This window comes from Eutrigla gurnardus (assembly GCF_963514095.1).
Source record: "Eutrigla gurnardus genome assembly, chromosome: 5".
Classification (NCBI taxonomy): Eukaryota; Metazoa; Chordata; class Actinopteri; order Perciformes; family Triglidae; genus Eutrigla; species Eutrigla gurnardus.
In genome coordinates, this window is record NC_139919.1 from 19,150,230 (window position 1) to 19,162,904 (window position 12,675).

Genomic DNA, 12,675 nt, shown 5'->3' on the forward strand with positions numbered 1-12,675 from the left:
TGCATTTGGAAAGGGATGGATGAAGGTGAAGCTGTGCTTCAGGGGAAGCCATGCGCCAAAAATTTGTCTCCCAGAGTGGGAGAATTCCCAAGAGGAGTGCAGCTCTCTCCCGAAGGTGAGAAAGACAGAGAAAATGAAGAATGCTGTTAAAAAAAGAGGACACGATTGTAATAACAGCTGTCTTCTCTTACGGAACACAGAATGCTTTCCAGCAATCTGAATAAACAAGCGCAGTCTGGTTCCCCTGGGGCCCAGACCCAGCTTCTCTCCAATTGGTTGAGTGCAGCAGCGCCATCAGCCATGCTGTCCACCAGCAACGTGCTTCCAATTAACAGTGATGAAACAGGAAATAACTACAAATTTGACATTCCTGGCATTGCAATGAGCAGCTCAGTGTCCAAAACTATGGTCCAGCAAAGGATCTCAGGCCAGCAGAATAAGTGTCTCTCTTTGTGTGTGTAGAACAGATGACACTGACTCTGACTCCTCTTTATTCATAATTAGTATGATTTACCATCAATGGAAGCCTGATTTACTATATTTCTCTACCTTGTCACACTAGATCAACCTGAGGAAATCACCATCGAACCTCGGTCAGCCTTCCAGGGGGATGATGTCACTCTGACCTGTCGGGCAGCTCGCTTCCTATACACATACCTACAGTGGTTGGATTCCAGGAATCAAACAATCACGTCCAACGTGTCCAGTCTCCAGATCAGCCGCTATTCCATTTCTCTCTCTCTCCGTCTGCATAATGTGTCCCAGATCAGCACTACAGGTTACAAGTGCCAAGCATACAAGCTCCACAAGAGGGTTGAACTCAAGACCGCTGCGTTAACTGTGGATGGTGAGTAAGCAGAAGATATGTGAAGCTGATTGATAATTGTAGTTGTGTAGTCCCTGTCTGAACAAGACAGTAACAGAGTAATGTTTTTGTTTCGTTTTGTGCAGTGAGACAACGTCCCTGGCTGAGTCAAAATCTGACTAATCAAGATGTGAACAGTAGCAGCACGCTGAAGTTGGTTTGCTATGCTCTGGGAGTCCCTAGTCCATACATCATGTGGTACAAAAATGGCCTTGCGGTGGAAGAAGGCACAGGTAACCTGAGAACACTATTCCACGTTATGTTCATGATACGATACATTTGTGCAATCGCAGCAGTGCACAAGCTGGATGATGGGCTGAAAGAGAAAGTAGAAGCTGTCATTCCCTTTTAAAGCCACTGACAGTTTCCCAGCGTGTCAAAGCCACCTTTCTTCAGAGCAAACAGTTCTTCATAGGAAGGCATATATGCTCAAGGTGCAAGAAAACAATATATAAGATACAGAGTGCATTTATGCTTCTTCTGAAGCTGAATTGATATTTCCAATACCCTCAAATGCCTGTCTATGCATAGTGAAGTAATTAGTGCAGAAAGGCTACATTTGCTATTGCGATTGTTTACATTAATACAATCTGTTGACAAAGTAAAGGTTGCATTCAGTCACATTCTGCTCCTCATATTTGCAGTTACACTTACATTTACATTTAACAGATGCTTTTGTCCAAAGCGACTTACAATAATACATACATACATTTACATGCACGCAATAATGCTATTACTATGAGAAAATACATATGCTAAATATTGTATTTAATTGCATAACCTGAGCAGCTAAATATTATTTCTGGCTTAGTGTTTAAAATGTCCTAAATTGAATTTAATTATTCTGCATTAAAACAACCTCAACTTCTGCGAATTGTTTCAGCCACAATTTCTACAAGCTCATGTCCCTGAAGATATACTGTAGCATGTTATCTGCTTTTGCACTCCTGCCAGCCTGCGCCTACATACCAATTGTTAATTGCCACACCTTTATAAACATCATCCGTTTGACTGAGTGATTGTGTGTCACTGTTACAGGTATCTCTGTGAAAGAGGACGGGGTTCTGACCATCGAGAGGGTGAAGAAAGATGACGAGGGTCTCTATGAGTGTGTAGCCAGCAATGTTGAGGGTTTCGCAAAAACAAGTTCTGTTGTGACTGTGCTCGGTAAGTCACTCAGACACCTTGAGATGTTAACTAACTAACCATTGAAGTGATCCAACACTCACCAACAACTTGCTGCATTCTCAGTGTGAAGTGGTGTGTGCTGCAGTCAGTGTGGCTACAGATCACATCAAATACACTAATCATCCGTATCAGCAGTGGAGTCATATTCTTCATGTCCAATCAAAACACCGCAGAGGCCCCTTGTTTTCTTGTCACCACTACAAATAACTCTCGTCTGCCTTCATTATGAAAAGGTTCCCCTGACAGAACATATGTGGCTTCCAGGATTGCCAAGTAAATTCCTTCTAGGGTTTTATGATCAAGGGTCTGGCTGAGGGTCCTTACCATGAGGACATGACCTCTGTGAAGTGTTAAGAGGTCCACTAATGAGTGCAAAGAGATTCACTGCAGCCAAAGGACTGGAAACACAGTAGATCATTGGAGTAGCATGTCTCTTAACCTACGTGTGCCTGTGTATACTTACAGACATGTGAAGGATGGTAGGGTAATTGAGATGCATGTAGTTTTTAATTTAAATATATTCTTACTAAGCTGAACTTGAGTTTCTCTTGATATTAAACAGTTAGTGTCATCCATTCCATCTTCACCACAAAGATATTCCAGCAACAAGCTGTATACATGTTCTGCTTTGGTTGCTTAATCATAAATGACATGTAATACGAGTCAATAGAAGGTTGTTTGCAGATTGAAGGAATATGAGGTTTCACAGTGTCGATGTGGATGGTTAGAAAAACAGTGTTTGGAAGAAAATATTATAGGAAAAAGTGTGGTATGCGTGTCCCAAACAAACCAGAAATAAACACTTGTGTGTTTCCACTTCCATTATGTATACAATCTCTCAGAGAAAATGTATGAAGAAACAAACAAACAAAAGAATGACTCATTTGTAACAGACGTTTTTGTTTGATCCCATTTCCTCACAAATTACTGTCAAAAATGTATGAAAATTTATGAGATCATGAAAAGTACGCTCTTTTTTTTTTTTTAAGAGGTCTGGTAGTGATGACAGTTCTTCTCTTTCCAGGGGATGAAGGGAAGCCAAACGTTGAGGTAATCATTCTGGTGTGTACAGGAGCTGCAGCCACGTTCCTCTGGCTCATGCTTATCCTCTTCATCCGGAAGTTAAGGAAGGTAAGACTTTACATTACTTCTTTGTATCAGAAACTACATACTACGTTATGTGTGTTACTGTATTTATGGTTTTTATTTGCAGTCATATTTCAACTAATTTGGCTCCAATTATTTAGTAGAAGTGACTAACTGATGCTTCTTGAAAAGTACAGTTAAATGGAAGGACAAATGTAGTGTTTATGGTTTCCACATTTCTCTTCCACATGTGGGAAGTGCTGAGGTCATGCTTGTATGTGCAGTCAAGGATAATGTGCAGATAAAACAGTGAGGAAACATCTATGCGCCTTCAAACCTGGTCAATACGTGCGGAGCAATTTAATAGTCAACTCAGCATTTTTCACTGCTGAATGATCCTTTGAAATAATCCACAAGTTACAAACTATTTGTGTCATGGTTATCATGATCAAAAACGTCTTGAAGGTTATCATGAAACTTGTATCACCCTCAGCAACCAGCACAGTATAAGATGGGTCCATCTATCATCATTGACCCCGACGAGTGTCCCCTCGAGGAGCAGAATGACCTTCTTCAGTATGACAGCAGCAAATGGGAGTTTCCTCGTGACCGCCTGCGCCTAGGTAAAAATCCAATTTGCAGGAGAATGTTGCCGATTGGAAGATTTTTATATAATTTCGTGCTAATTAAGACACAGTTGGTTTCTTGAAATACATTTCTTTAGTTGTTGAGATGATGTTAAAATAATAACAATATTAATGCTTGTAAATAACCAGCTAGCTGGATGAATGAAGTTGTACACAACCCAGCATGTAATGCCACTGATGAGTCGGTATTTGTGGTGAAGAATGGGATGATGTAGATTGTTCATAGGAAACTTAATTTTACTGTAACTTTCATTCACATCTCTGTGTCAGATATGTTTGGTAGGTTTGAGCATATTTGATTAGCATTGTCTGCCAGAAACACCTGATACTACCAATGCAATGAGACCGAATGTCAGGATAGCGTCCAACCACATGGAGTATCTATCAGCTGTTGTGTAGGGTCATTATGTATCCCTGCACTGTCATCCAGTCTGAAGCAAGCCGTAATTTCTCTAGAGAAACGCTCTGTAAGTGAGTTAATTACAGACCCATAGCCTGACTGACAGGGAATCCAGTCTGATTTTTGGCCCGAGGGACAGGAAACTCTAATGTCGTCCCACTTATCAAATACCTTCTTCCTTTGCCAGGCAAAACTCTGGGCCACGGAGCGTTTGGAAAAGTGGTGGAGGCTTCTGCTTTTGGGATCGACAAGCTCTCAACCTGCAAGACTGTTGCTGTCAAAATGTTGAAAGGTAGGATGTGAAAAAATACTAATTAAAACCATGACTCTATTTGAAAATAATAGGGATTAGTATTGACAAAGCTGTTGTTTTTTACATATGTAGTTTGCCCATGCGGCCCCTCTTGTTCATCCTAGAGGTACCACCACGCATGTTAGACAGGCATTGACCTCACACTATGAATGGGTATGAGAAGCAGATGAGTAACTGTCATTTCTGCAGAATATTTATTTCTTGTGCATGTTACAGACTCATGAGCTAAAGCACCACATGTGCCTGCAGTTAACGTTTGTATGCCGTTTTGGCTCAAAGTAAAGCATGCAATGTCTGTTCCTCGCAAAGTGCAGTACGAGGTAAAGGAGACCTCTAACCCTGTCCTCGATGAAGAGATTGACTGTGTATGCAGATCTGACAGCTCAGGTCAGAAAACCTGCAGGTATAGGAGAGTTCAAGAGTTGAACATACAGGCACAAAATAAAAACATGTTTATCTTGCCAAATTTTAGAGATTCCAACATTTGGAACCTATCTGCTGTGTCCGGTCTTTTAATTTAAGAGGAATTAGTTTCCCATTCCAACGTCTTTTGAAATATTCACAATGAATGTTGGAACTAAAAGGAAAACAGGAAAACCAGCAAAAGAATTTTAGCTGCAGACACTTAGCTATTCCATTCACCCCTTATGCACTATTGAATGACTAATTTACCCCCCCAATAAAAAAAACAAACATGTTTTGCATTACTAGAGATGCAAACTGCCGGGCTATCAGTGATTGGTGGTAAGCTGACGATGGAAATGAGTTTATGTTTTGGATGTATTGGTCACTGTCATATCATTAATCATGTCTCAGCATAAATCACAACCTCCCTGGGAAGAACAGACTCCGGCTGGTAGTCGTAGGTCAACCTTAATGGAAAGCAGCAGGTCTCTTCAAATTGACTGTGGTTTAGCTTGAGACTCCCTGGCCGCTTTAGCTTCAAGCTCATACACATCTAGTTGGTCAAATCAACATAAAACAACATCATTTTCATACTGTTATCGTGGCATATGACCATAACTGAATGTTCTGGTGGGTGGGCTCATTTTGTTTAGTATCTTCCATCTTAACTTCATAAAAGTCAAAATCTGTTTCTCATAGTTTTTTCATGGAGTTTGGATTTCAAAAGTTCATATTGTTGAACAGAAAGTTGTTAGGATGTTTAATGATACACCAGCCAATGCTGAAAAAGTGTTTATGTGTTAACATTGTTACAGGAGGAGCTACTTCAAATGAGCGGAAAGCTCTGATGTCAGAGTTAAAGATTCTGATCCACATTGGCCATCACCTGAATGTGGTCAACCTGCTGGGAGCCTGCACGAAGCCTGGAGGTGAGCTTTATTGCAGAGGAAGTCCGAAAATATGCTGTTTACATATTTGCGTATAGAAAACTAAAGAAATTGTCATTTAAAGGAAAACACCACCGCATTTCCATACTGAACTATGTTCTGCTCTGATCTTAGACGAGGTGATACATACCTCCCTCTCCTCTGTGCGTGCACTCAATGGCTCTTGCGCGCACTCCGCGCAGCGCTAATTTGCTAGCATGTAGCTTGTCCTAGTATATTCCTTAGGATCCAAAGGGGGGTGAAGTTAGAAGCGACCAAGCACTTCCACGTTGTCCCTATTTAAATACGGTTACGTGAGTAGTTACACGACCCAAGTTTGGTTACACAAAATGAAACATGCCAATTTTTCTAAGCGGATAACAAGGATAACTATATAGTATGGCGGAATAACAACTGGAAGCACTTCGACGTCGGCGCAGTAATATCATCACTCCGCTCCCCTTCTTACTTCCGTCAATAGAACCTACGTGACCTGCACGCCGTCGCCTGCACCAGCTGTAGTAGTTTGTGCACAGTTGAGGAAGCATCAGGTTGTAGTAAGATAGTTTGTGAACAATCAAACATCATGGTTATAACGTGCATCGTACAGGGTTGTGAAAACAAGCAGAAGGTATATAGTCCCGTCATGTTTTGAGTGATGATATTACTGCGCCGACGTCGAAGTGCTTCCAGTTGTTATTCCGCCATACTATATAGTTATCCTTGTTATCCGCTTAGAAAAATTGGCATGTTTCATTTTGTGTAACCAAACTTGGGTCGTGTAACTACTCACGTAACCGTATTTAAATAGGGACAACGTGGAAGTGCTTGGTCGCTTCTAACTTCACCCCCCTTTGGATCCTAAGGAATATACTGGGACAAGCTACATGCTAGCAAATTAGTGCTGCGTGGAGTGTGCGCAAGAGCCATTGAGTGCACGCACAGAGGAGAGGGAGGTATGTATCACCTCGTCTAAGATCAGAGCAGAACATAGTTCAGTATGGAAATGCGGTGGTGTTTTCCTTTAACTTTAAAGTTTAAGTTGTCATCTCCAAACTATCACATGATACAGGAATAATCAGAAGACATACACTATTTTAACAGGTCCATTGATGATGATAGTGGAGTTCTGCAAATATGGCAACTTATCCAACTATCTGAGAGGCAAGAGAGATGACTTTCTCGTCTACAAGGTGAGTCACGAGGATTTAGACTTTCCAGCATCGTGCTTTATCATCATCCTGGCTATGAGCTTGTCAGCATTGTCAGCAGAGAGGGACTGTTTTGACAACCCATGCATGTCAGCAGCGTTTACCCTCAACTCATTTAACATGATATATGTGTTTGTGCTGGTCAGAGCCAGGATGGTAAGGTGGTGTCATCAGGATTGGGCTGCGAGCTGAGCGAGCTGATGAAGCGCCGCCTGGAAAGCGTGGCCAGCACCGGAAGCTCAGCCAGCTCTGGCTTCATCGAAGATAAGAGCTACTGCGACTCAGAGGAAGAGGAAGAAGGTAAAGGCCAAGCACGTCTTGCTTCCCTTCAACCCCTTCACGCCTTCCCCCCTCTGTTTGTCCCTCCTGCTATCCCCCCCCCCCCCCCACCTCAGCTCCACCCCTCCTGCCCTGGAATGAAAGCGCTCCTCTGATTGTTTTCAAGCCCAGGTCTGATAGGACGTTTCCTCCTCCTGTTCAGCAGTACAATCACTGCAGCAGGAGCCACTGTCACCCCACTGAGTTTGGGGAGGCGTCTGTTTATTTCCGGTCCTGACCTGAGTGTTGCTCTGCTCTGTGGCTCCAGCTCTGATGTGCACGTCGACCATGTTGTGTTATTTCTGGTTTGATTAGCTGTTTACTCAGGTGGGCCAGTGGAAGGACTCCTCGTGAGTTCCTCTCGCAGACCCCGACCAGGACGCTGGGCCCATAACCACACGTTTCACCTGACATTTGAAAAAAAAGGAGGAATTGTAATTTCTTTCATCTCTCGTTTGTAAAGGATGTTGTAAAGACAGAGTGTGTAGGGGAAGACACTTACGTGACAGGACGGATTTGTTATGATGATGTATTTGTCTGGAAGAATTGTACTGTTTCATCTTATCTGATTTATATGACGGAGTGCTGCTGATCACACAGACTGTGTTTAAAAAAACCTAGGATCGGATTATTGTCCTAAGTTTAAAGGCCACAAACATCGAATTTGAAAAATCTGTCTCACTGAGAGAACTTTATGTTCTTTTGTTTCACAGAATCTGAGGATTTATATAAGAGAGTCCTGACGTTGGAAGATTTAATTTGTTACAGTTTCCAAGTTGCAAAAGGCATGGAGTTCTTGGCTTCACGCAAGGTATTTTCTTCTTCACACAAATCACTCCAAGACATATACCAATACATTTTATTTGAAACAGCTGCATATACATTTTTTATCTATATTGTAATTGTGGTGTTTTTTATTTAAAGATTATGTTATTTTGATATTTATTATCAAAAAACAGTATTTATTATAATTTGGAAACATTCTACTCAGTACAGTGTTTGTTTACGGTAACTGGTGCGTTTAACCCAGAAAAGTCAACAGTGCAAAGTAGAAGCAAACTCATGCAGAGTAAAATACATCTTTTGAAGTTTTTGTGCATGAAGTTCATGCAGAAAGTTTCTTCACTGTAAATGGTGTGAACTATTTTGCTTTTTCTGTGACGCTGTTAAGTGCTTCTAAAGGTTATCAGTCTAGATATCATTCATTTTTTCAAGTCATTCATAATTTGGTGGATACCGGATCTGACTGATTAGAGAATGAAGCCATTGTTTTGAATAACCTGTTATAGACCATTTCTTACCCTGGACATGGAACGTGTCTCCTATTGTAATCTCACTGATGACTTGACCATGTGTTGCTCTGCAAGCAGCCATGCTTTATGGCATGCAGAGTACCGTTGTTAAGTCAATTACATGCTGAAAACTTCAAGTTGTTAATGTAAATATCTCACCTAATACAATTTTGTTTCTTCCTTTTTTCATTAGTGCATCCATCGTGATTTGGCTGCCCGAAACATCCTGCTATCTGAGAATAATGTTGTGAAAATTTGTGATTTCGGGCTTGCCAGAGACATCTACAAAGACCCGGATTATGTGCGCAAAGGAGATGTAAGTTTATTAATGTCTAGATAAGTCTTTTTCCAGCTGTCTGGGTTTTTATTGTCTTACAGAAAATATACTCAAAGCATATTCATTAAAAGATAAAATGCAAAACAGTAAGCTATCACTGACTTGGCAGAAAAAGTAGGACTCAATAAATAAAGCAGTTCTTGGAAATCTCACAAAAATAATTGAGGTCAGTATGTTTGTTTGACTACTGGATGAAGGGAACCTACGTAGGAGACTAAATGAGTCCGACAGCTTAAACCAACCGGCTCTCCACAGATGCTACCGTGTAATAAGTGAGATGTCCACACCACTAAGATAAGGAAGTCAATTATTTTTTTATCTCAATATCTGCACAGGCCAGACTACCACTCAAGTGGATGGCACCTGAGGCCATTTTTGACAAGATCTACACAACTCAGAGTGACGTTTGGTCCTTTGGTGTTCTCATGTGGGAGATCTTCTCTCTGGGTAAGTGTCACGGCTCAGCATTGACCACTACTTTCACCACCATTACACATACAAACTTAAGCCTTTTCTCACACATAATTCCTGGTAAATCACTAGGATAACCTTTCAGGCACTGCATGTGATTTCCACTATAAACAGGCGTGCTATATTCAGGAACACTGCCATCTTGCCCAATGCCTAACCCTAACCTAGCCTGTAGTTAGAGGATACTGGTATTTCCTCGTGAAATGAAAATATTGACATTTAATTCAAATGTACGGGTTTGTTTATGTTTAACATGCCCACATTTGCACAAAGCCTTGCATCTCAGTTACACAGGGTTCTGTTATCAGCGATGTTCAATGAGAAGAATGCCTCACTAGCTCAGTGGTCTCGCTCAGTGCCCCCAGCTATACCACTCACCAGATGCACTGGGTAATAACTGTCTTCTTCTTCTGCTGTGTAATTGTGCCTTTAGGATAAAGGCCCTGAGCTGACATTGTCAGCCTGAGAAAACTATTTTCATGCCACTAAAACATAACTGAAGTTCAAGTGGGAGTTTTTTAGTACAGGCATTGCACATTAAAATGAGAGAACACCTCCTATTTAAGTTATCCGTTTTGTCCCAGCTGGCAACACAAACTCACTGTAACCAGGCAGCCAGATCAGTGTAAAAGTGTGCCCCTGCTGTGAAACCACCACAGCCTTTAAGACAGTATTGTGTGTCGGTCCTGGATTGCCTGTGCACCGTGGCACAGAGCTCGCCACACGTTTCTATAGCAAGACTCAACATGAAATATTGTATGTTTAAAAGTCACCATGGGAAGCTGCAGAAACATAAGAGTAAGTGTAGCCAAAGTTGGATGTATTGCTTTTCTGTACGTTTTGACTGTGCTGCTTTTGAATCCCCGCCATACAATGCCGTCACCCACAGCAGTTGAAAGAAAAGTGTGTCAAATTGCATATTCTTTTAAATGTAAAGCACACTGACGTCATTTTGACACTTTCCCTTTTGTCTTTTCTTCTTTTTCTTGGTTTCTTTCTCCCTCTTTTTCACTCTTGACACGTTCTCACCACATTTTTTTCTGTTAAAGAAACACTTACACATCTGGGTAGTGTTAGCGGGGCCTCAGAAAAATAAATCAGGAAACAAGGATACAAAATGACCAAGAAAAATGGCAAAGAAGTGAGCTTTGCAACCTGATCATGTTAGGAGGTCAAAAGTTTCAGTGTAACCCAAGTGTGTTTTCAGATCGCTCTGTGAACCAAAAGTGTGTCAGTTCCGTTTTGTGAGTTTACATATCCAAAGTTTGTTTGTATAATATTGATGCCAAAAAGTGAACCAGACCAATGTGGTGTTGATGTACACCTTTATCAAGATGTGATTTCATTGATATAGATAAGAGATCAAAGAATATTCGGTCTCGTCATAAAACACAGGTAATATATTTGGAGTGTACATTTATTTTAGAATACATTTGAATTGAACACAATTTGGATGCCACATAAATGCACAAAATACACAATAAGTATAATAATAAAAATGATATTCCAAGTAGATTAGATTGGGATATAAAGGGATATTAAGTGGGACTCTATGAGGTTTTTATCCATAGTTGGTGTATTGCTTGCAGTATATGGGGGTCAGCATAAAACTTTCTAAGACACACAAACTAACCCATTGAGGCAGCAGTAGACCAGTAACGTCCATGTTCTGAGAAGTAAAATTGCTGTTTCTGTCAATGGAGGTTTGTGGCTTTGAAGAGAGCATTAATGGATATCTCCCCTGTCAGAAAGGGCTGTCTGACAACAAGCAAAATCTGTCAAAAATATTCTAAATATAGAGTACTTTTTGCTGATGCCAGCTTCTATAGCTGTACATTACTTTGCTTCTGCGCTGGTACTCCTGCCTGTCCTTCCAAACTACAATAGTCAACTGTAGGGAAGACACTGACCATAGATAAGTACGTCATACAACCCCATTTTAAAACATCTGGACTGTTAAACAATTAATTTCTGATTTTTTAAAGTGGGATAAATCTGACCTATCCATTTAATAGTACTCGTTCAAAAAGAGTTTAATATTAACCCGCAGTACTTAGGATGATGTTACTTATAATTCACTTTGCAGTGGATAAGAACAATGATTTAAGGTCAAGTTCACTTCTTATTTGATGAACAGCACGTTTACATACCCATCGTCACGCCAGTTGAAAATAGAAATGTGAACTATGTAAACAGTAACAGTTGGGATTTGAAATGTTTTCTCAACACAAATCACAGATTGTTTCTTTTCCAATGCAGTAAGCTTTATTTATTTTAAGAGTTGTTCAAATACTTCCATCTGGGGTTTCTCTCTAAATTTGTGTGGGCCATAAAGTTGGTGTTGATATTGTACGTGGGGATTCAAGCAAACAAAATCATTATTTATGACTCATGAAATGATATTGACAACACAGAATGGGTATTATTTTTCCAAAACCAACACAATTGGATATTACTTACAAGTTCAGTGTATGACTGTATGTTTTGACAGGGGTCCATGTATGATGTAGGCTTTCATTACCAACATAATGGTTTAAAAGTAAATAAAAGTAGTGGTGGTTTTTGGTTGACAGATTCATGACTCAGCAAATATAAAAACATTACACGTTCACTGTATTTATGTTCTTGACTGCAGTACTTTGCTTTATTGTTTATTCTGTAAATCGTATACCAAGGCAAATTCCTTGTATGTGGAAAAAGTCCTTGGCAGTACACTCCTTCTGATTCTGATTCTGATGTAAATTCATATAAATATGATATTGTATGGCCTTTTTTGTGTACGACAAATACGTTTGTAATAATCTCTCCCCCTCTTTCCTCGCCCAGGTGCCTCCCCGTACCCTGGTGTCCAAATTGACGAAGAGTTTTGCTGCAGGCTGAAAGAGGGAACCAGGATGAGAGCTCCAGAATACTCTTCCTCTGAAATGTGAGAATCCCTATCGACTAGTTCTACAGTAAACAACAAATTAAAGTCAAATACGTACATGCATGCTGTCGACCTCAAGAGAACAATGACGCGGACATTAAGTTAATGTTCTGCTTCTCTCTCCTATATTGTAAATCTGTCTTTGAAAAATGTAGAATTGCAAACCTTTTATCATTTGAACTACCATACTATTTGAATCTTTATGACGTTCCTCCTATATAGCTGGAGAACTCTTGTGTATCCCAGCCAGCTCCATATTTCCAGCTGTATGTGCTCCTCACAGATGCCAA

General features: G+C 40.5%; 1 protein-coding gene across 1 annotated transcript in view; it reads left to right on the top strand.

Annotated features, from left to right (window-relative positions):
* kdrl (kinase insert domain receptor like) overlaps positions 1-12,675 on the top strand; it is a 41,148-nt gene that overhangs the window by 18,265 nt on the left and 10,208 nt on the right. Inside the window, exons 13-25 of the mRNA XM_084010458.1 lie at positions 563-847; positions 952-1,098; positions 1,904-2,032; positions 3,078-3,184; positions 3,633-3,762; positions 4,374-4,478; positions 5,720-5,833; positions 6,935-7,023; positions 7,188-7,341; positions 8,073-8,170; positions 8,845-8,967; positions 9,324-9,435; positions 12,286-12,385. Of these exons, the coding sequence (XP_083866584.1) occupies positions 563-847; positions 952-1,098; positions 1,904-2,032; positions 3,078-3,184; positions 3,633-3,762; positions 4,374-4,478; positions 5,720-5,833; positions 6,935-7,023; positions 7,188-7,341; positions 8,073-8,170; positions 8,845-8,967; positions 9,324-9,435; positions 12,286-12,385 (1,693 nt within the window). The remainder of the gene's footprint in view (positions 1-562; positions 848-951; positions 1,099-1,903; positions 2,033-3,077; positions 3,185-3,632; positions 3,763-4,373; positions 4,479-5,719; positions 5,834-6,934; positions 7,024-7,187; positions 7,342-8,072; positions 8,171-8,844; positions 8,968-9,323; positions 9,436-12,285; positions 12,386-12,675) is intronic.